This window comes from Mesoplodon bidens, assembly GCF_964165515.1.
Source record: "Mesoplodon bidens genome assembly, chromosome: 18".
NCBI classification, from domain to species: Eukaryota; Metazoa; Chordata; class Mammalia; order Artiodactyla; family Ziphiidae; genus Mesoplodon; species Mesoplodon bidens.
The window spans coordinates 59,336,586-59,360,200 of record NC_138175.1 but is presented as its reverse complement, the minus strand read 5'-3'; the positions used below and the strand labels follow the sequence as shown (position 1 = coordinate 59,360,200).

Sequence of the window (23,615 nt, the reverse complement as noted above, 5' to 3'; positions counted from 1 at the left end):
AGCCAATGATCAACATACTTTATTGCACATTATTCCCTTTTTTATTCCAAAATCTTATTAACTTGGTTTTTCTTATTTGAAAATACTTCCAAGGTTTTCATAAAAAACAAAAACAACAAATAAGGACTCTGGCTACTCTCAGTCTTTACACAACTGGAATGCTTTTTTTCTAATCTTGTATCAACTTTTATGTTGAGAAATGAGAGCTAAATCAGAATTTTAAGAAGATTATACATACAGGGTTTGATGGGTCTGCTTTGATGTGTTGTTCTTCCCGCACGGACTTAGCCCATTAGTGCCCCGGAGTTTGGGGGAGGGTCTCCTCCACCCCCGACTCGGTGGACCGAGGGGAACTACATTACCCAGGAGACTGTGTGCGGACCGGCCTTGTTCTCCACACCAGTGAAGGCCCAGAACAGGGCTCTTCCGGTATTGTGAACTAGGAGTGGGCGGGACTTCCGGCTCCTTCCTGAAGGCGGTCGTTTGCCTGCTTTTGCTGCCGTCTGCAGGATCCGAGGCTCAGGATCACTCGGTGGAGCCGAGCTTAGAGAAAGTGGAAAGAGCCCGAGGGGCGCCGTCCACACTGCCGAGGAGTGAGCGGGTTGCGGAACCCGCTTCCGGTATTTTCGGCCTAGGTCTCCGCCATTATCCTGCGCGTCTCCTGGCACCACCGCGCCCACGGGGTCCTATGTCAACCAACGCGGTGCAGGACCTGGCCCAGGTAACTGTTCCGCCCTCCCCGCCCCCCCCCCATCCTGACCCAAATCCTCAAGCCCCCAGGGAGGGTCTCCTGCTCAGGGCACTGGGGTTCAGTCCCCTGCTTCCAGAACTTTAGGTGTGCGTGTGTGGTGGTCCCATTTCTGACAGGCTGTGTGACGCATTGTGGAGCGTGTTAAAGGCTGTGGGCTTGGCCCGTGCAAAGCCTTGGAGGTGCTCAAGAGCCGGGAGCATTCGGGAAACCTGGGGTTCCAGTCATTTCTGCAGGGAACAGAGAATTTAGGGAGGAGTCAACAGTCTGGGTCAACTGTCAGCATTCTGGGAGCTGTGGAGGGTTGTGAATAAATTAGGAACACGGTCTGAGTTAGAGTTTTAAAGTATTCCAAAGGCTGCTCAGGGGAGAACAGACTGGAACAGACTGGGTTCTGAGGGTGGAGGCAGGGAGACCTGGGAGAGCCCAGTGCATTCCACTCCAGAGAGTAAGGTGGCTTCTGGACCAGAGTGGTGCCTATGGAAGTTGCTGACCTGAAACAAATAGACTGCCCGCTATTTCTTTTGCAAAGATGTTTTCCCACCTCCGCCCCTGTCCTCCCCCCGCATCCTCCCCACCCACCATCATTAGGGAATTGCAATTGGGGTGTGCAGCCATGGTGAGCTATCACTTTTATGGAGATTAAAGAAGGAAGTTAGAAGGGCTGTAGCCACCAAAGAGTCCATGGGTTTTTTTTTTTTTTTTTTTAAGAGTCCATGGCTTTTCATTGGCTGAGTCCTTTCCAGGAAAGAAGGAGTCTTCATCCTTTTGGATTCCGTTATTGTTTCAGGTCAGTGAGGGCTGACCCCTTCTGGTGTGCCAACTCTCATTGAGGTTTCTGTTTACTAATTTTTTTATGAAAGAATATAAGTAATGAGATTCTCAATAATTCTTAAAGATAATTGGCAGGATTTCCTGGTGCAGTGAATGTGGCTCTGACCTAAGGACAGAGTAAAGGACAATAAGCATTTTCTTTTGGCTGAGCATCTGGAAGACTTGAAACCAGCAACTGATGTGAGAAGTCAGTTTCAGGGAGAGAATAAAGTTGGATTCGGGACATGCTGCTTCTGAGATTCCAAAGTTGAGGTAACATAGGGGCTGGTGGAATCTGTAGTCTGGAATTGAAGGAGGAGGTCTGTGGCTCACTGATGTCCATGTGGTTACAGACTAAGTTCTGGACTCCGGCCAATTCTGAATCTCAAATTTAAGAGGGAAAGTTTGGTCACTTTTCTGGGAAAGGGGACCTGAGATGAAAGAAGAGAGACCTGGGGCTGGCGGGCAGCGCAGAGTAGGTGAGACTTTCTGAGGCTACCTGAAGATGGGAGGGTCCTGTGGTTCCAGAGCTTTCTGGGGAAGCAAGGGTATAAGGAGTTAGGAGTCTTGCCTGGGATGGAGATGGAGAAGGAGGTGTGAGGTTGTGTAGATTCACTCCTCTGAACACTTAGCCGACTGTGCATTCGTTTTTGAGCCAGCAAAAAGTGGGCAATGTTGACCAGTCATTGAAGCCCAGGCCCAGTCAAAGGCAGAGGTGCCTCAGCTCTCCCAGGAAACTACAAAGTTAAAAAGATATAGATTTAACAAGTTAATCTTGTGTAAGCAAATAATAACTGCTGAATATGTCTGTGTATAAAATAATAATTAATAAATACATATATATATATATATATATATATATATATATATATATATATATATAAAATTTAGTTTTTGCCTTGGGCTCTTCACACAGACCTCTGAACCCCTTGGAATTTCTTGGAGGTTAGGACTTTTTTTCACAACTAACCCCTTTTGCCACACAGGAGTTTATTACGATGAGGTGACTTAGAGCAGGGCCCCTAGGTAGACTCAGGAGGGGACTGTTTTTTCACCAGAAAAAACAAGCAATTAGAAGTTTATACTTCCCCCCACCCTCCCAACCCTGGGGCCTCCCAAGGATCAGAAGGAAACTAGAGATTAGGTATAAAAACTGCTGAAGAATGAAATTCAAGATTCCTTCAGATTGGTGAACACAGAAATTGTGGAAGTGCTGGGGGCGTGGCATGTACTGAAAGGGCCTGGAAACACCCTGGTGCCCTCTAGCGCCCCACCCCTCCAGGCCTAGATATCTCTTCCATTGGGCTTTTCCTAAGTTGTATCCATTATAATAAACCAGAAAAATAAGAAAACTGTTTTCCTAACTTTTGTGGGTCCTTTTAGCAAATTATCATAACTTAGGAAAGGTTCATGGGAAATCCTGAATTTGTAGCCAAGTAGAACAGAAGTACCATTAGCCTGGGAACCAGACATTGGAACTGGCCTCTTTAAAGAGGGCAGCCTGGGCTTCCCTGGTGGCGCAGTGGTTGAGAATCTGCCTGCCGATGCAGGGGACACGGGTTCGTGCCCCGGTCCGGGGAGATCCCACATGCTGCAGAGCGGCTGGGCCCATGAGCCACAACTACTGAGCCTGCGCATCTGGAGCCTGTGCTCCGCAACAAGAGAGGCCGCGATAGTGACAGGCCCGCGCACCGTGATGAAGAGTGGCCCCCGCTTGCCGCAACTGGAGAAAGCCCTCACACAGAAACGAAGACCCAACACAGCAAAAATAAATTAATTAATTAATAAAGTCTTACCCCCAACATCTACAAAAAAAAAAAATCAGAAATGAAAGATTATGAAGAAGGAAAATTTAAAAAAAAAAAAAAGAGGGCAGCCTTGTGGGACTGAGTCCTTAAACCTTTAAATTCTGTCCCTAACCTCAGGTAGTGTCAGAATATGATTAAAATGTCAGTCACCCAGTTGGTATCATAGAATCAGATCATTGGTGGTGGGAGAGACATCATATATTTGGTGTCAGATAGGGAATCACAGAAACTTCAAGGTATTGATTAAAAGTCACATTTATATAATGACTTGAAAGACATGTAGGAAATACCCAGTTTTCAAAAACATTTACAGAAACGTTAATCCTGTGTTCTGTAATAGCTCAGTCTTAGCATCAGATATGCACTAATGCATTTGATGTCTACACTAACATCATGAGATAGGCACCATAAATATTGCCATTATACACATAAAGACACTGAGTCTCAGGGACGTTGATTCTTTGTTCAGGGCCATAGAGTTGGCAAGTTATAGCTCTGAAGACTGAGGATCCGAGGTCAGAGGTCAGCCTCAGATGACTCATCTCCAGGAAAAGGAAGGGAGGAAACAGTTCAGCCTTTACGTCCACACCATGATCACCTTTATCTCAGATCCTCCCTCTTTTCACAGGTTTCCATGGTAGCAGCAGCATTTATGGTCCCTGGACAGGTAAGTGGAAGAAACCCCAGTACCTACCCACACGTCATCCCTACCCCTGGTCCTGACACACAGATATAGGAGACAGTGTTGTCCTGGGATTGTGGGCCCTTAGGTATGGGCCCTGGCATCATCTCAGGCACAGGATCATTTATCAAAGCCAGCAGTTGTACGGAGGTGTTCCCATGTGTCCAGTGGAGAAGGTCAAGTGGTGACATGTCCTTGGGCACAGCCTGGAGATGAGACTGAGAGGGGAGTGTTCAGGGAACTGCAGGACCCATGATGTGGGCTGATAAAGACTCGGGGCATGAGTCATTCCTGGGATGGCAGCCTGAGGAGCTGGGCCTCTCCTGAGGGGGCGGGTCCATGCCACGTTGGCCACAGAGGAGGGAAGTGATCTGACGCTGGGTCTGAAGAGGCTGCTCTGCCTGCCCAGAGGAAGAAGACTGGGGGTGAGGGTGGAGCCGGGGGCCCAGTGGAGGGCACAGTCCTGGTGAATGTCGATTGTGACTGGATCCTGGCAATGGCTCTGTAGCAGGAGAGGAGGTGAGTCTCTGAATCTCGTTTGTGGTACAGCTGATTTCCTGCTGTACAGGATGAGAGAGAGTAGTCTGACATGACCCCAGGATGTTTGCCTCTAGGTGACGGTGGGGACGCCATGTCTGAGACGGGAAGTCAGAAGTAGGAGTAATGGACAGAAGGACTGTCCAGAGTTCCGTGTCCCCAGGCTGAGTCTGAGCTATTGCCAGGGTGTCTCACAGGAGGTGTCAGGTGGGCCACTGGAAACACACCTGGAGTTCAGGGAAGGTGGGGTTCAGGATTGAAGATACCCCTGAGCAGGTGGATGGCATGTGGACCAGGTCAGATTCCAGGCCCTCAGGTCATGTGTGGGTGCCATGAAAGTTGTAGGGTTGGGAGGGTGTTCTCCGTGGACTGGCTCACCTCCCTGGGCATGGGGACAGGGGTGGCTGTCATCACTCAGATGGACGAGGCAGTGCAGTGACCATGAGCGTGTGGGGGGTGGGAGTGGCCTCGGGGGAGGTCCTGGTCGTGGCACAGGATTCGAAGGGGTGGATAAGGTATAGATTGAGAGGCAAAGCAGGAATGGAGGTCAGATGACAGGGAGGTAAGGCCTGGGGCATTGTTTCCCCTCCACAGGCTCAGAGTCTTGTGATGACTGTGGTTGGAGCCTGAAGAGAGTGAGACTGGACGACAGACCAGCTGAGGGCAGATGAGCGCAGCTGGGACAGGGTCTTGGGCTGGGCTGGGGGGTGGGGGGCTGGGCTTGGAATGAGAGGAGCAGAGGGAGGAAGGGGTGAGTGGTGTGGGGTCAGCACGTGGGACACTGTGGAGGACGAGGGCTCCGGGCATCTGACCCCTCACGATGTCTGGGTGCTGACGTGGGAACAGGGATCAGGGCCAGGTGGGGGGACGGAAAGCAGTGCTGGGACCGCCTGTAGCAGCAGGTCCTGCAGAGGCCTGGGGAAACACTGCCTGCTGGGTGGCACATGGGGAACACAATGAGGTGCCGAAGGCCTGGGGCCAAGGTGGGGTGGGGGTCACGGTCGGGCACGTGAGGGAGCTGTGACCCTGCAGGGCTGGGCAGTGGAGAGGGAGGGAGTGTGAGCATGGACTCAGGGCCCTTGTCCCCAGGCTTTACTCCAGGGGGCTGAGCACAAGTATCATTGTATGTGATGTGATCTGTGTGATCTCAAGAGAGTCGACTCTGAGGAGGGTGGCTGGGGGTCTGTGGGGCAACCACAGAGCGTCTGTGAGACTGCCTGTCTCCCTCTCTGTTTTAACTGAATGACGTAATGCTAGCAAGTTCCTGTGGCATCAGGACCTGGTGTGTCCTCTGAGCTGGGTCACTGGGGTGGACAACCATGACCTGGGGGTCCTGGTTGCAGAGGCTGCTGTGAACTCACATGTCCCCCTCATGACAGGGCCATGTGATCTTTGAGGATGTGGCTGTGTCCTTCTCTGAGGAGGAGTGGGGTCTCCTTAACGATGCTCAGAGACTCCTGTACTGTGACGTGATGCTGGAGAACCTGTCACTTATAGCCTCCCTGGGTAAGGACCCCTGTTCCCACACCATCGCCCCGCACAGGGCTCTGCCCTTCTTTTTGCATGGCTCACTCTGTCCTTCTGAGCCTGGACCTTGGACACTGCTTACTTCCCCGATTTCCTGGCACTTGAGCTGTGTTCCCCCACCCTGTGTGTTGTTCAACCCTATACCATAGATGTTGAAGCCTTTCACAGAAGGCTTTGGTCTCAGAGGCTTGAAGCCTGCCCGACTGATACCACTTAGCTTTGCCACCACTTGTTGTGTTGACTGTTCATATGTGTGCAAGATCCGTGTCACACATTCTAACCCTTTTTTTTGCACTGCCTGTGTCAGAAATTATAGACACTTAGATGGTCACCACTTGTAGTCAACCCTAGATTATGTTTGCAAGACTCCTTAAGGTTCTTCTAGTGATACATTTTTTTCCTGAAGTCTGTCATTGTTTGGTTCACTCTGGGCCACTGTCTTGCTCCTAGTGGCCCTGTTTCCCTCTGAGGAGTTTGATCTGGTAGGGTTCATAGTCACCCAGCCTGAGCTGAGGGGTGGAGGCAACCCTGGGTGCCTGGCAAGGTAGGCCCCTCTCTAGTCATAGGTGGAGTGTTAATTGCATCCTGGGCCTGGTGAGTAGGAGCTGTAGGAAGGTGTGATACATTGATGATGTACTCCTACAGGGAAATGTCCTTTCTCTACGACTGTTTTAGGCTTAAACTCATCATGGCTGTACCTCATTCTATCGTTCTTCCCCATTTTGACACTTTGCCCCTTTTACGTATCTACTGTGGGTTCTTTCTCCTGGCTCTTTCTAACTCAGTGTCATCCACGTTTCTCCTTTTCCTCTCATTCTGCAATGTTGTCTAATAGTCTCTTCTTAATGTATCTTGGGAGGTGAAAGTACTTATGTATTCCTTGAACTCTTGGTAGTCAGGTGTGAATGGTGTGAATGCCTTTTCCTGGAGTGGGACACACATTCTACCCAGTACACTTGTCACCACCAGAAACTCCTGCTGAACACCGTTGGCCGAGGAGTGGGTTGTTCCAGGCCTCTACTCCGAGTACAGTGCCATATCCTGGTGTCCTGTGTTCTTGCTGTTTATAAGATCTCTCCCTATTCTGTGACCATCAGAGGTCTAGTACTCACAGTAGCCCCTTCTGCCACCTGTCTGCCTCCCTTGTTTGAATCCTGCACCATGAGACTTCTTCTCTCATGTGTCATACAAAAAGCTATAATGGGCTGCTGTCCCACAAAAGTCTCCGTGCACTTTATCAGTATTTTTTTTTGTTTTCCTTTCAGGTTGTTGGCATGGAGGAGAAGCTGAGGAGGCCATTTCTGAACAATGTATTTCTGTAGAACAAGTGATGGAAGACAGGAATCCAGTGCTGGAGCCATCTATCCTGAAGCCTCTGACTTCTGATACGAGTGTCCTGGCGGAGAAAGATGTTTTGTACTTGTCTGACAACATGTTCACGTGCGGAGAGGTTGAGAAGGCTTTCCTAGGCAGCATGGGCTTTCCCCAGCACCAGCCCTCCCACGATGGAGAACATCCACGTAGAAGAAGGCAGAGCAGGGAGGTCTCTCACCCTGGGCAAGGGCATCACAAGTGCAGTGAATGTGGCAAAGCCTTCAGTAAAAAGTTTAAATTCACAGAGCACCTGAGAGTTCACACTGGAGAAAAACCTTATGAGTGCAGTGACTGCGGGAAGTTCTTTAGACACAGCTCCAGTCTTATTCATCATCGGAAAGTTCACACAGGGGAAAGGCCTTATGAGTGCTGTAATTGTGGGAAAGTCTTTGCCCACAAATATAAACTTCTTGAGCACCAGAGAATCCACACTGGAAAAAGACCGTATGAGTGTAATGAATGTGGGAAAGCCTTCCTTCGCAAGGATTCACTTGTTCAGCACCAAAAAATCCACACTGGAGAAAATCCTCATAAGTGCAGTGAATGTGGAAAGTGCTTCCTGTACAAAAATAACCTTCTTGTGCACCAAAGAATCCACAGTGGAGAAAGGCCTTATGGGTGTAGCAAATGTGGAAAGTCCTTTGTCTTCAAAAAAAGGCTTCTTTATCACCAGCGAATCCATACTGGAGAAAGGCCTTACATGTGCAGTGAATGTGGGAAAGCCTATGTCTACAAAGGAAGTCTTATTGTACATAAGAGAATTCACACTTTAGAGAAGGCTTATGGGTGTAACAAATGTGGGAAATTCTTTACAAGCAGTTTTGCCCTCAATAGACATGAGAATGTTCACACTGCACGAAGGTGTTATGAGTGCAGCGAATGTGGGAAAGCTCTCAACGGCAAAGTTAAACTTGCTGAGCACCAGAGAATCCATACTGGAGAAAGACCCTATAAGTGTAATGAATGTGAGAAAGCCTTCATGCGCAAGTATACACTTGTTCAGCACCAAAAAGTCCACACTGGAGTAAAGCCTTTTAAATGCAGCGAATGTGGGAAGCCCTTCACTTACAAAACAAGTCTTGTTGTCCACCAGAGAATCCACACTGGAGAAAGGCCTTATATGTGCAGTGAATGTGGGGAAGTCTTTGTCTACAGAAGAAGTCTTGTTGTCCATCAGAGAATCCACACTAGAGAAAAGCCTTATGAATGTAGTTCTTTGTAGGCAGCTCCAAGCTCATAAAAAACAAAGTTCACACTGGAGCAATGCCTTCTGGACTTATGCTTTCCTTCACTTGAGTTAATATCTAGCAGCACAATTCCTATGTAGTAGAGTAGATGAATGTATACCTTACATGTGGCCAAACTTTTCTAAAATGGTAGTACCTTTTTATAGTCTCACGAGAAGCAGCAGAACATGAGTTCCTGTTTTTTACATTTTTACCAACACTTGGTATGTTCAGGCTTTCTAATTTCAGTGATGTCATAGGTGTATCTAGTGATTTTAACTAACATTTCCCTATTGACACAATGTGAGTGGTTTTCCATGTGTTAATTTCCAACCATATTTCTTTTTAAAAAAATTTTTATTGGAGTATAGTTAATTTATAATGTTGTGTTTCAGGTGTACAGCAAAGTGAATCAGACAGCCATATTTTTTGAAATTTCTGTTCATATAATTTTGTCATCTTAATTACTGAGTTTTGATGTTTCTTCATGGATTATTGATTAAGGTCCTCTAATGGAAATATTTACCAATATTCTTTCAGACTTGTTCTTCTCATTTTAGTCGCTTTTCCAGAGAAAGACTTTATTTATTTGGCGGGGGGGGGGGGGGTTGGCCATGCTGTGGCATGCAGGATCTTACTTCCCTGATGAGGGATTGAACCTGTGCCCCCTGCAGTGGAAGCGCAGAGTCCTAACCACTGGATCTCCAGGGAATTCCTCAATATGAAGCTTAGAATCCACTTTTCAATTTGTGCATCACAAAAAAATCCTACGAGAATTTTGACTGGGATTGCATTTAATCTTCAATTTAGAAAGAAATACTGAGTGTCCCAATCTATAAACCTGATAGATCTGCTTTTATTTAGATCTTGCTTAATTTTTGTTAGCAGTCTTTTTTAGTTTTCTGTTTGTAGGTCTTAAACATCTCCAGGTAACTTAAACATCTCCAGGTATTTTCTACATCTTATGATATTGTGAAAGCGAATTTTAAAAAATCTTCAGTTTATGAATTGTTCATACCTATTACACTTAGAGAGATATAAAACTAAGGACAGAAGTGATTTTTTTTTAATTGGGTGACCTGTGGGACCTCAGTTCCCTGACCAGGAATTGAACCTGGGCCATGGCAGCGAAAGCCCAGAATCCTAACCACTAGGCCACCACGGAACTCTCTAGTAGTTATCCTTCTTAATCTTATAAATAACATCTACAAAGAGCTATGAGAAATACTATCCCTTTGAACCATTATTAAAGTATTCCCATTAGAATAAAAGGAGGACAGCTGCTCTTTGTTCTCTTATTCAGTATCATCCTGGGGTTCCAATTTCATTCAATACAAAACAAAACAAAGAACAAAATAATGAATATGTAGCAATTGGAAAGGAAGAAATAAACCATCTAAAATATGTCCACAGTTTTCATCTTCACTATGAGTCCAAATACGGACACTCAGTTTAGTGTCTGGACCCATCGTAAACTCCTAATTTTTTCGTCACCCATTCGCTGACCTTCTTACTTCCTTAGAACCCATCACCTTCTATTACACGATGCAACTTAATATAGATGAACTGCTTATTGTATATTTCTATCAAATACAGACTAAGTTCCAGTAGGGGAATATGTATTTACATGTTGTGCACTGATATATTCCATATTCCTAGAAACATGTCTGAAACACCTATGGTACATATTGATGACTTGAGATACATAACAAAACGACAACGCTCATTTAACTTTCAATTGCACAACTGTGGGTATACTTTCTAACTCTCCTCACCCTGCCTTTCTCCTCACCCTGCCTTTTCCTTCAGTTTCACTACCCTCAATGCTCTGAGTTACGGGACAAATCATATTTTGCAAAAAGCCTTTAAATCAACTAAAAAGTCCCAATGGTTATTTTATTGGCTTCCTTCTCTTATTAGATCTCAGAGGGGTTTTTTCCTCACATTCCATTGGGATTTTGATTGTTTATTTCAAAAACCAGTTTTCCGCCATCAATTTCTGCCACTTCTGATGCATATCTATCTTTTTCTTTGTGTGACATGCGGGATATTAGTTCCCTGACCAGGGATCGAACCCCCTCTCCTTGCAGTGGAAACGTGGAGTCTTCACCCCTGGATCACCAGGGAAATCCTGATATCTATCTCATTAAGCACTTTTAATAGCTCTTGGTAGTTACACAGTCCCAAATGTTTTTCAGAGTTTGTCTCCTCTGCAGACACTGTCAGTGCACTTACAGGTGATGTGGTAATCACTTCCAAGAGCAGATGACATCGTTGGGTTCTAAACATTTATCTCGGGCTTTCGTGTCCCCATTGCAGACTCTCAGTTTCTGCCACGGCAGTCCTTGTTATGGGAGCATATACGCATTTGGTAAGTATCTCTTCAGGTATCTGATTCTTAGAAAACATTTATGTCAGGAAACCCGAGAATAACTATTCTTAAAATAAATTTCACTTCCTGAGGTCAGGACAATAAAAAAGGAACCGCCTTAGGAAGGTTATATATATATAGATACATAGATATAGACAGATAAGAACAAAGCCATAAAATCAGGAAAGGCATTTGCTGAGGAAACCAGAGTCATGTTGCCCCTCATCAACGTACATCAGGAGTGCCTGATACTTCTCCTCTCTCCTCAGTTACATTGTTTTGAAACTTGTCTCACTGGCTTCTCACTAAACACACTGACCATAAACAGGGTTCACTCGAGAGGCTTCAAGATAAGGTAGGTTGTGAGTAATAAGATGAAGAAGATGAGTTCCTCCTCTGAGTAGAGGCCTAGTGTCTGTGTGGTATCTGCTGATGAGGGGCATGTTGTGTCATGGAGACTTCAATGATGTGTCTCTAAATTTTTATCCTTGGCAGAAGGCTGTTCATTGCATCTCAAGTACTTGGATGTCCTCTTTATCATAGTAATCGACACTCTACCCTCCTAGGGCCTTGGTTTCCATACCTCACCTATAAAAATGGATCCATTCTTCTGTCATCTATCTGTCTATCGTCTACCTCTATATCTATCCTCTTTGCCTTATTGTGATTTCATCACAATGACATAATTTTTTAAGAAGATTTTCTTGGTTTGATGTGGACCATTTTTAAAGTCTTTATTGAATTTGTTATAATATTGCTTCTGTTTTTATGTTTTGGTTTTTTTGGCACAAGGCATGTGGGAATCTTAGCTCCCTGACCAGGGATCGAACCCACACCCACTGCATTGGAAAGTAAAGTCTTAACCACTGGGCCGCCAGGGAAGTCCGCCATTTATAATTTTTTTAGAGAGAAAAAAATTGGGCCAGACACCCTCTTAGAAGAATTGAATCATCCTACACTCAGTGAGAACAGGGCATTTAAATTAGACCCTTCCTGTGCCTCCACAGAACCTCTATGATAAGGGGAAGTTATCAATCATTATTGTCTGTGACTCACTGGAGGTCATTATGAATGGATTGACCCATGACCTCAACAATGTCATGGTTGTCAGACTCTCAGGTTTATGCAAACTTCCAAATTTCCATGCTAAATTCTGTTGACATACGTTTTTGTTATTTAACTTCACCTTGTGGTTTCTCTCAATATTCCTGGTTATTTCCCTTGTCAATTTTCTTATTCTGCTTAATTTTCTAATTCTGTAACCTATTTTCATTATACTTGTGGAATTTTTTTTTTACTTTAAGAGTAATGACTAACAGAACATAGTCAAATTTTAGAAATTTCATATAATATCTAGAATATTTATATCAAAGACATTTACCCATACATTATAACCTGGGAGGGTTTATCACCACTTATTTGGCAATGCTTCCCATGTAATTTCACATAGCAAATAATCCTAATTAGCTTAATATCTCTGGCTCTGAGATTCTTCAGGGGCCCACTAGAGGTCAGAAGAAACAGAATTAGAATTTGATCCTTGGGAATTTTGTCAAAAATATCAAAAAGCTTTTAAAACAGTTGACTAAGAAGTATCATAAGTCACTGTCAAACATGTTTAATTATTCACTTTACCAAAGTGACAATAAAAGATTTCAAAGGCAAATACAGGAAGTCATAATAGATTACTTAAAAAATAAGGAAGCTTTACAACCTGCTATCAATAGCTGATCAATATATATATATTTGTCTTTATTGAATTTGTTACAATATTACTTTTTTTTTTATGTTTTGGTTTTTTGGCCATGAGGCATGTAGGATCTTAGCTCCCCAACCAGGGCTTGAACCCGCACCCTCTGCTTTGGAAGGCAGAGTCTTAACCACTGGACTGCAAGGGAAGTCCCAATAGCTGAACAGTATTCTAAGAAAACACTGTCCTCAACAGAGACGAAACCAAATTTAGGTTTTAGTACCATCTTACTCTTAAAATTCATTTACTCAATTAAATTTATTCTATTCTAACTCCTGACCACACACAAACCCCTCCCCCCTTCCCCCAGGGTTTCTTTTCCACAAACCTTCTATAACTTCTTTTTTACCTTCAGATTTTGTCCTATGCCTTCTCTTTATCTCTCTCTCTTTTTAACCTCTCTTTAGGTCAAAATTACTTTCTCTTAACTAAGTGTATTTCCTTTCCTTGTACCTTCTTTTTTCTTGCATACAAAGATGTTTTCCTTACTAATTTTTAGTGTTTTTCATTACATATGTTAATTAGAAATATTCACCTTTAAAACCTTAATTTCTAGTGAAAACTAAGAAGCAAGCAATTTTGAACTATCTTTTACATTAGCATTCTGTAAGTTGGCAAACTTATAAATACTATTTATAATTTCTTTTAAAAAGTGCTTTCTTATAGAAAATGTCTCCTGTGGCACCAAACATATATATTTTTTAAAATTTATTTTTGGCTGTGCTGGGTCTTCATTGCTGCATGTGGGCTTTCTCTACTTGTGGCAAGTAGGGGCTACTTTTCGCTGGGGTACGCGGGCTTCTCATTGCGCTGGCTTCTTGTTGCGGAGCATGGGCTCTAGGCGCGTGAGCTTCAGTAGTTGCAGCACATGGGCTCAGTAGTTGTGGTATGCAGGCCCTGGGATGCATGGGCTTCAGTAGTTGTGGCACACAGGCTTAGTTGCTCCGCGGCATGTGGGATCTTACCAGACCAGGGATCGAACCTGTGTCCCCTGCATTGGCAGGCGGATTCTTAACCATTGCGCCACCAGGAAAGTCCCTGGCCAAACATATTTATTAATAGTCCTAAATATCTTTAATTTCCCTGTAGGAGGAAGCCTATGTTCTGTAATTAATTTCCCAGTGTCTTATTTGGGAATGATCTAGATATTCAATAAACTTCCATCATTTAACTTAACTTAGCAAAACTCAAAAGTTTCAAGTTACCGAAATCTGGAGATACTTTTTTCTTTTTTTAAATTGATTTATTTTATTTATTTTTGGCTGTGTTGGGCCTTTGTTGCTGCGCGCAGACTTTCTCTAGTTGCGGCGAGCGGGGCTATTCTTTGCTGCGGTGTGCAGGCTTCTCATTACAGTGGCTTCTCGTTGCGGAGCGTGGACTCTAGGCACGCGGGCTTCAGCAGTTGTGGCTCACAGGCTTAGTTGCTCTGTGGCATGTGGGATCTTCCCAGACCAGGGCTCGAACCCATGTCCCATGCATTGGCAGGCGGATTCTTAACCACTGCACCACCAGGGAAGCTCTTTTTTTTAATTGAAATATAGTTGATTTACAATATTGTGTTAGTTTCAGGTATACAGCAAAGTGATTCAGTTACATATATATAATTTTTTCAGATTCTTTTCTATTATAGCTTATTACAAGATACTGAATATAGTTCCCTGTGCTATACAATAAATCTTTGTTGTTTATCTGTATTAGTGTGTATCTGTTAATCCCATACTCCTAATTTCTCCCTCTCCCTCCATCCCCTTTGGTAGCCATAAGTTTGTTTTCTATGTCTGTGAGTCTGTTTCTGTTTTGTAAATAAATTCATTTATATTTTTCGTTAGATTCCACATATAAGTGATATCCTATAATATTTTTCTTTCTCTGTCTGACTTACTTCACTCAGTATGATAATCTCTAGGTCCATCCATGTTGCTGCAAATGGCAATATTTCATTCTTCTTTTTTTTTTTTTTTTTTTTTTTTGCGGTACGTGGGCCTCTCACTGTTGTGGCCTCTCCCGTTGCGGATCACAGGCTCCGGACGCACAGGCCCAGCGGCCATGGCCCACGGGCCCAGCCGCTCCGCGGCATATGGGATCCTCCCGGACCGGGGCACGAACCCGTATCCCCTGCATCGGCAGGCGGACTCCCAACCACTGCGCCACCAGGGAGGCCCATTCTTCTTTTATGGCTGAGTAATATTCCATTGTGTATATATACCACAACTTGTTTATCCATTCAGCTGTTGATGGACACTTGGGTTGTTTCCATGTCTTGGCTATTATGAATTGTGCTGCTATGAACATTCAGGTGCATGTATCCTTTTGAATTAGAGCTTTCATCTTTTCTTGATATATGCCCAGGAGCGGGATTGTTGGATCATATGGTAACTCTGTTTTTAGTTTTTTTAAGGAACCTCCATACTGCTTTCCATAGTGGCTGCACCAGTTGACATTCCCACCAACAGTGAAGGAGGGTTCCCTTTTCTCTATACCCTCTCTAGTGTTTATTATTTGTAGACTTTTTAATGATAGCCATTTTGACTAGTATGAGGTGATACCTTATTATAGTTTTGATTTGCATTTCTCTAATAATTAGCAGTGTTGAGCATCTTTTCATATGCCTGTTTGCCATCTATGTCTTCTTGGAGAAATGTTTGTTTTGGTCTTCTGTACATTTTTTATTGTGTTGTTTATTTGTTTGTTTTTTTATATTGAGTTTTTTGAGCTGTTTGTATATTTTGGAAATTAACCCCTTGTCAGTTGCATCATTTGCAAATATTTTCTCCCAGTTGTAGATTGTCTTTTCTTTTTGTTTATGGTTTCCTTTGCTGTGCAAATGCTTATAAGTTTGATTAGGTCCCATTTGTTTGTTTTTGCTTTTATTTCTCTTGCCTTGGGAGAATGAACTAAGAAAACATTAATATGATTTAGGTCAGAGAATGTTTTGCCTATGTTCTCTTATAGGAGTTTTATGGTATCATATGCTTAAGTCTTTTTTTTTTTTTTCTGCACCACAAAGCATGCAGGATCTTAGTTCCCCGACCAGGGATCAAACCCGTGCCTCCTGTAGTGGAGGCACAGAGTCTTAACCACTGGATGGCCAGGAAAGTCCCAGCCTTTAAACCATTTTGAGTTTATTTTTGTGTATGGTGTAAGGGTGTGTTCTAACTTCATTGATTTACAGGCAGCTGTCCACCTTTCCCAACATCCTTTGCTGAAGAGGTTGTCTGCTTCCCATTATATATTCTTACCTCCTTTGTTGAAGATTAATTGACTGTGGGTTTATTTCTGGGCTCTCTATTCTGTTGCATTGATCTATGTGTCTGTTTTTGTGTCAGTACCACACTGTGTTGATTACTATAGCTTTATAGTATTGTCTGAAGTCCAATGGGTTATGCCTCCAGCTTTGTTCTTTTTACTCAGGATTGCTTTTGCAATTCTGGGTCTTTTGTGGGTCCATATAAATTTTAGGATTATTTGTTCTAATTATGTGAAAAATGTCATGGGTAATTTGATAGGGATCACATTAAATCTGTAGACTGCTTTGACTAGTATGGCAATTTTAACGCTATTAATTCTTCCAATCCAAGAGCATGGAATATCTTTCCATTCCTTTGAATCATCTTCAGTTTCCTTTATTAATGTTTTATAGTGTCAGTGTCTTTCACCTCCTTGGTCAGGTTTATTCCTAGGTATTTTATTTTATTTTATTTTATTTTATTTTATTTTATTTATTTTTATTTATTTTTTTATTTTTTTGCTGTACGTGGGCCTCTCACTGTTGTGGCCTCTCCCATTGCGGAGCACAGGCTCCGGCTGCGCAGGCTCAGCGGCCATGGCTCACGGGCCCAGCCGCTCCGCGGCATGTGGGATCTTCCCAGACCGGGGCACGAACCCGTGTCCCCTGCATCGGCAGGCGGACTCTCAACCACTGCGCCACCAGGGAAGCCCTTATTTTATTTTTGATGTAAGTTTAAATAGGATTTTGGTTTTTTACTTTCTGATACTTCATTGTTATTTTAAAGAAATGTAACAGGTTTCTGTATATTACTCTTGTATCCTGCTACCTTGCTAAATTAATTAATTAGTCCTAATAGTTTTGTGTGGAATCTTTAGGGTCTTCTATATAGAGTATCATGTCATCTGCATATAATGACCATTTAACCTCTTTACCTTTTTCTTGTCTGATTGCTTCCAATACTATGTTGATAGAAGTGGTGAGTGTGGGCATCCTTGTCTTGTTCCAGAATTTAGTGGGAAGGCTTTCAGCTTTTCACCATTGAGTATTATATTGGCTGTGGGTTTGTCATAAATGGTTTTTATTATGTTGAGATATGTTCCCTCTATACACAGTTTGGTGAGAGGTTTTTTTATCATGAATGGACATTGAATTTTATCAAATGCTTTTTTTGCATCTATTGAGATGATCTGTGGTTTTTGTCTTCTTTTTTTGATGTGGTGTATCACATTGGTTGATTTGTATGTGTTGAACCATCCTTGTGACTCTGGGATGAATCCAACTAGATCGTGGTGTATGATCTTTTTTATGTGTTGTTGGATTTGGTTGCTAACATTTTGTTGAGAATTTTTGTATCTATATTCATCAAATATATTGGCCTGTGATTTTCTCTCTTTCTTTTTTCTTCTTTTTCAAAGTCATTTAAATTGGTAGAATGCTTAGAAGTTTGCAAAATGCTTTTACATCATCACACTTAAAAACCTTCCCAGGGGGTTTGATCCCTGGTCTGTGAAGATCCCACATTGCCATGGAGCAACTAAGCCTCTGTGCCACAACTCCTCAGCCTGTGGTGTAGAGTCTGCGAGCCACAACTACTGAAGCCCACAGACCACAACTACTGAAGTCTGCGTGCCTAGAGCCTGTGGTCCGCAATGAGAAGGCACTGCAATGAGAAGCCTGCACACTGCAACAAAGAGTTGCTCCTGCTTGCTGCAACTAGAGAAAGCCCACGTGCAGCAACAAAGACCAAACACAGCCAAAATTAAATAATTAATTAATTAATTTGGAAAAAAAAACCTTCCCAGGTAGGCAGGGCAAATGAATGAGCATTTTGTAGATGAGAACATGGGGCCCAGGTAGATGGGGTGACACACAGCTCATATTGCTTGTAAGTGGTGGGACCATGGTAGAGCCATAGATTGCAAGTCTCTTTCACTCCAGACTATTATGGGTTTTACCCTGGGGGATTTTCTTTTTTGGTATTGTCTGTCTGATTTTGGTATCAGGGTGTTGGTAACTTTGGGAGGGTTCCCTCTTCACTCTTTCAGAAGAGTTTGAGAACGATCAGTATACGTTCTTCTGTGTATGTTTGGTAGAATTCCCCAGTGAAGCCATCTGGTCCTGTACTTCTGTTTGCAGGGAATTTTTTTTTTAACTACAGATTGTATTTCACTTCTAGTGATTGGTCTGTTCAAATTATCTTTCTTCTTGTCAATTTTGGCAGGCTCTGTGTTTCTAGAAACTTGTCTGTTTCTTCTAAGTTTTCCAATTTGTTGGCATATCATAGTATTTTCTTATTTTTTTTTGTTTTTCTCTGGTATCAGTGGTTATTTCTCCTCTTTGATTTCTTCTTTTGTTTATTTGGGTCGTCTCTCTTTTCTTCTTGGTGAGTCTGACTAGAGGTTTTCAATTTTGTTTATCCTTTCTAAAAACCATCTCATGGTCTTAGGATCTTTTCTCTTGTTTTTTGTTTAATCTCTAATTCCTCTCTTACATTTATAATTTCGCTCCTTCTGCCGACTTTGGGTTTTGCTTGTTCTACTTTTTCTAATTTTTTTAGGTGGTAGGTTAGGTTGGGTTTTTTTTGGGGGGGCGGTTTGAGATTTTGTTTGTTTCCTTGTTGAGGAAGGCCTGTATCACTATGAACTTCCCTCTTAGGACTGCTTTTGCTACATCTCAGATTTTGTAAGGCTGTGTTTTCATTGTCATTTGTCTCAAGGTATTTTCTGATTTCCTGTTTGATTTCATCTTTGACCCATTGCTTTTTTAGTAGCATTGTTGTTTAGTCTCCATGTAATCATTTTTTTTCTCATTTTTCTTTGTGTGGTTGATTTCTAACTTTATACCATTGTGGTAAAAAAAAGACACTTTAAATAATTTCTATCTTCTTAAATTTGTTAAGGCTTGTTTTGTGTCCTAGTATGTGGTCTATCCTAGAGAATGTTCCATGTGCACTTGAAAAGTATGTATATTCTGGTTTTTGGGAATTTAAAAAAATCCCAGGAAACAAAACTTCAGGACTGATCGGCTTCACAGGGGAATTCTACCAAACATATAAAGAAGAGCTAATACAAGTCCTTTTCAAACTATTCCAAAAAATTGAAGAGGATGGAACACTCCCAAATTTATTCTACAAGGCCACCATTGCCCTGATACCAAAACGAGACAAAGTCACTCTAAAAGAAGAGAATTACATGCAGGGACAGGGGGAGAAACTATGGTTCTGAGTGTTGTTTGTGGTTGAAATCTTAGTGCATGGTTTCGCCACGTAACTTGTGGTTTTATTCTGTTGTCTTTGTGAAACAACTGAGTATCTTGTTACAAACAGGATAGGGCCAGTTTTAGTCTGATTCTGCAGTTACACATTTAAGGCAGGTTACCTGGTCTTTGCTCATATTCTCATGGAAAAGAAACTTAATATCACTGACATACTTAACATGATTAATATTTTAGGTTTTGACCAAATGTGTTCTGCCTAAGGTTGGGTTTTGCAAAAGCAGAACCTGACATAGGGTTCGAAGACATATGATTTATTTAGGGGAAATTATCAGGAGAAGTTTAATGATAGAGTACAAGGCAAGGAAAAGAGCTAAGTAAGGGTGTGGGCTCAACTGGAATCTCCCTCAGCCTGATCCCTTTTGGAAATCTGGAATGTAAATGGTACCACACATTTGTCCCACCTTGAGACAAGGGAGTATCTTTTTGTAACTCCAGGTCAGACAGTCCTTAAATATTTCCCAGATAGACTGCTTTCTTTGTTTACTTTTTCTAAAACATTGGACTTACCCGTAACTGCAGGAATCCATATATGAGGCATTTTACTTGGTGTTCTTTCTTTCTTTCTCTTTCTTTCTTTCTTTCTTATTATTTTTTTGGCTGCATTGGGTCTTCGTTGCTGCACGTGGGCTTTCTCTAGTTTCAGCGAGCGGGGGCTACTCTTCATTGCGGTGCACAGGCTTCTCATTGCGGTGGCTTCTCTTGTTGCAGAGCATGGGCTCTAGGCACGTGGGCTTCAGTAGTTGTGGTGTGTGTGCTTCAATAGCTGTGGCTCATGGGCTCTAGAGCGCAGGCTCAGTAGTTGTGGCACATGGGCTTAGTTGCTCCGTGGCATGTGGGATCTTCCCAGACCAAGGCTCGAACCCGTGTCCCCTGCATTGGGAGGCAGATGCTTGACCACTACACCACCAGGGAAGTCCCACTTGGTGTTATTTCTGAACATGAATTTCTTCTGTTGCAGAGTCTAGATTGCATAGCTATGATCATTCTAAAAAAGTCCATCAAAGGGCTTCCCTGATAGTGCAGTGGTTAAGAATCCACCTGCCAATGCGGGGGACAAGGGTTTGATCCCTGGTCCGGGAAGATCCCACATGCCATGGAGCAACTAAGCCCATGCGCCACAACTACTGAGCCTGTGCTCTAGAGCCTGCAAGTCACAACTACTGAGCCCACGTGCCACAACTACTGAAGCCCATGCGCATAGAGCCTGTGCTCCACAACAAGAGAAGCCACCGCAATGAGAAGCCCGTGCACTGCAATGAAAAGTAGCCCCTGCTTGCCACAACTAGAGAAAGCCCATGTGCAGCAGTAAAGACCCAATGCAGCCAAAAATAAATAAATAAATTTATGTTTTAAATAAAATAAAATAAAATGAAAAAGTCCATCAAAGAATAAAACTTCTCACTTGTTTTACAATAAATAAATAAATAAATCAGAGTCCTATATTCAAATGCCTTAAGTCTGTTTCACTTGGCTGTTTGATTGACTCTAAAACAAAATATGTTCAAACGTGAGACTCTAATATTTCCTCCTAACCTCCTCCATGTACACCACCACTACGCTTTCTATCTCAGTTAATGACAAATCCATCCTTCCGGCTTGGACAAAAACCTTGAGTCATCTTGATTACTGTAGTGTGAGGCTGATTAGGAGGTGAAGCCATGGTCTGATCTGAGGACTTGGAGCCGTGTAACCACAATCATGTGCATATCCTCAGTAATAAAGATACTATATAATGAAAACACGTGGCATCTTCTTAGTGAATTTTTATTGGATAAAGTTTAATGTATAGAATGAAGTAATTGTGCATAATCTTGCTAGTAGACTGAAACTGGTGGGGAGTCACTTGCCTTTCACAAATGTTTTTCAGAGATACTTTCAAATCCTTTGGCAGATGTTACTGCCATTAGAGCAAACAGATTGAAATCAAGAAAACCAGAACGTTTATCTCAGAGTTTAGGTGGCCATTTTCTACACAATTCCACCACTGCAAGAAATGTCATAGCAGGAAATGAAATTTGGTGATATCTCTACTTTTCAAATAGATCTTAGGTGTCACACTACTAAAAGAAATGAACATGCCTTGGAAAATGGTGTAAGAAATACTATCTTGATATAACAGCTGGGTTGGATACAAATACAATCAGTGAGTATAGAGGCAGAGGTGTTTTCTGACGGAAAAGCAGACAGCACCTTGCCCACGTGATTCAAGGCTGCCTAACATTGCTGCCTTTTCCTCCTCTATGGAGTCTTTTCCCCCTTTACCCTCACCAGCATTGGAGCTCACAGAATGACTCTCAAGCTTCAGTCTCCCTGAAATTGAAGAGCAGCAAGATAATATTAGGTCGAATCTTTGAATGGAGTCACTTTCTATCTGCATGATATCATGGTCTGGTGTGTCCCTTGGGGATTTTAGCCTTTGGGCACGTATGAAATAACATGTCTAAGCATTTTCCTTAGCTGCAGAAGACATGACCCGTAAATGGAGTGGTGGCCATTTAAGAAGCAAAGACGCCTCGCTCCGCCTCTAGAGCCCGATGACTTCGTTTCCCAGAGACCCTCACGCGAGCACCTCTGATCCTTCGCAGAGATTCCCGGAAGGGCGCCCTTCGAGGTGCCTGGTGGTGCTGCGGAAGCAATATTACCCAGGAGGCTCTGCGGCAAGAGGCGGTAGCTCCGGGCCAATGACTGTGCAGGACTGGGATCCCACGTTGGGCGAGACTTCCGCCGGCATTCTCGTGGCGGTCGTATTGGCTGCGCCTGCGTCTGTCCTCGGTATCGCACGCAGCTCCCGAGCCATGAGCGGGCTCGAGGGCCAACAGAAAGTCTCAGGAAGAGGCTTCCTCCCCTCCCTGCACAGAGGCAGGGCTGAGGGTGGGCGGGGCAGGGAAGGGGCGTCAGCTGAACCGTTGGGACCCTCCCTGGTCTCCTGCGTTGCAAGGTCCAGGTCCCTGGAAAGGGTCTCATGGCCGCGGCAGAGGCACAGACGGACCCGGCACTGGTGAGTGGATGGTCCCTCAGGCCCTTTGGGCCTCCAGCCACATCATCCCGGCGCCCCCATATAGAGCGAAATTGTCCTGGGTCTCTTCACTTCCCCTTACTCTGCCTTTGAGTCTGGGGGCCGTGGAGGCCGGTCAGTCAGTCCCAGCCTAGTGCCCTGAATCCAAGCCAGGGTTTATATGGAAGAGTTCCCAACTCAGTTAGTCGATGATCTGTGCAGGGGTGTCCCAGGCACTTGAACCACTAGGTGAAAATGCTGGGAGGTGAGGCTGAGCTGGGTGGAATTGCGACTCTCCATTTTGCCTGTTGGGGACAGAGTGGCGAGACAGAAGTCAGGTCTGGAATGGCAGGCTGAGGGGCGGGGTCTCGTTTTGGTTTGTTGTTGTTGTTGTTGTTTATTTATTTAGCTATTTATTTATTTTTGGCTGTGGTGGGTCTTCGTTGCTGCGCTTGGGCTTTCTCTAGTTGCGGCGAGCGGGGGCTACTCTTCGTTGCGGTGCGTGGGCTTCTCTTCGTTGCGGTGCGTGGGCTTCTCATTGCGGTGGCTTCTTGTGTTGTGGAGCACGGGCTCTAGGCACGTGGTTTTAAGTAGTTGCAGCACGCGGGCTCAGTAGTTGTGGCGCACGGGCTTAGTTGCCCCGCGGCATGTGGGATCTTCCCGGACCAGGGCTCAAACCCGTGTCCCCTGCATTGGCAGGCAGATTCTTAACCACTGTGCCACCAGGGTAGTCCCGGGGTCTCTTTTTGGGTTGACGGAAACGATAGAGGATTTGGAGGCCAGGAGGGAAGGGATCTGATCCAGGTTTTAATAGGTTTCCTCTAGCTGTCAAGTGGAGAGCAGGCTTGAGAGTGAGTGGAGTCAGCAGCAGCGAGGGAACTCCCTGCAACCCCCACACAGACACGGAGCTCCCCGTTCCACATAGTGTCTTCAGCCATCCTCCTAGCCTAAGTGTGTGGCAGGTGTGCAAAGCAGGTTTCGGAGCCCACGGCCTGGGTGCAGCTCCACGCTCTGCCACTGCCCAGCAGCAGGAAAGTCTGCTAAGTCCTGAGCCCTCAGTTTCCTCTGCTGTGAAATGGGGCTAATCCCAGCGTCTTCTCTTTGGGGTCCTTGTGAGAGGTGAGTGGGGCAGGGAGTGAAAACCACTGCATGCAGCACAGTGCACCCAGGAATGCTCAGGAAATGCTAGTGGGGCTATTCGTTACTCTGATTTCCAGGGTCCAAGGAGGCCGTTTCCCTGGTTTTGTCCTGAAGGCGGTGCAAGCGAGGGAGCAGTGGG

General features: G+C 44.1%; 1 protein-coding gene across 4 annotated transcripts in view; it reads left to right on the top strand.

Moving 5' to 3' along the window:
- Nucleotides 1-9,219, top strand: part of LOC308606595 (zinc finger protein 154-like) — a 318,213-nt gene extending 308,994 nt beyond the window's left edge. Inside the window, exons 1-5 of one of the 4 annotated variants that reach the window (XM_081217679.1) lie at nt 369-721; nt 1,658-1,834; nt 3,998-4,036; nt 5,968-6,094; nt 7,381-9,219. In XM_081217679.1, the coding sequence (XP_081073805.1) occupies nt 4,004-4,036; nt 5,968-6,094; nt 7,381-8,711 (1,491 nt within the window). In that variant the 5' untranslated portion in view covers nt 369-721; nt 1,658-1,834; nt 3,998-4,003 and the 3' untranslated portion in view covers nt 8,712-9,219. Of the gene's footprint in view, nt 1-367; nt 722-1,459; nt 1,835-3,997; nt 4,037-5,967; nt 6,095-7,380 lie in introns of those variants that run through there. The other 3 variants (XM_081217678.1, XM_081217676.1, XM_081217677.1) reach the window with 3 other exon arrangements.
- The last annotated feature ends 14,396 nt before the right edge of the window (nt 9,220-23,615 follow it).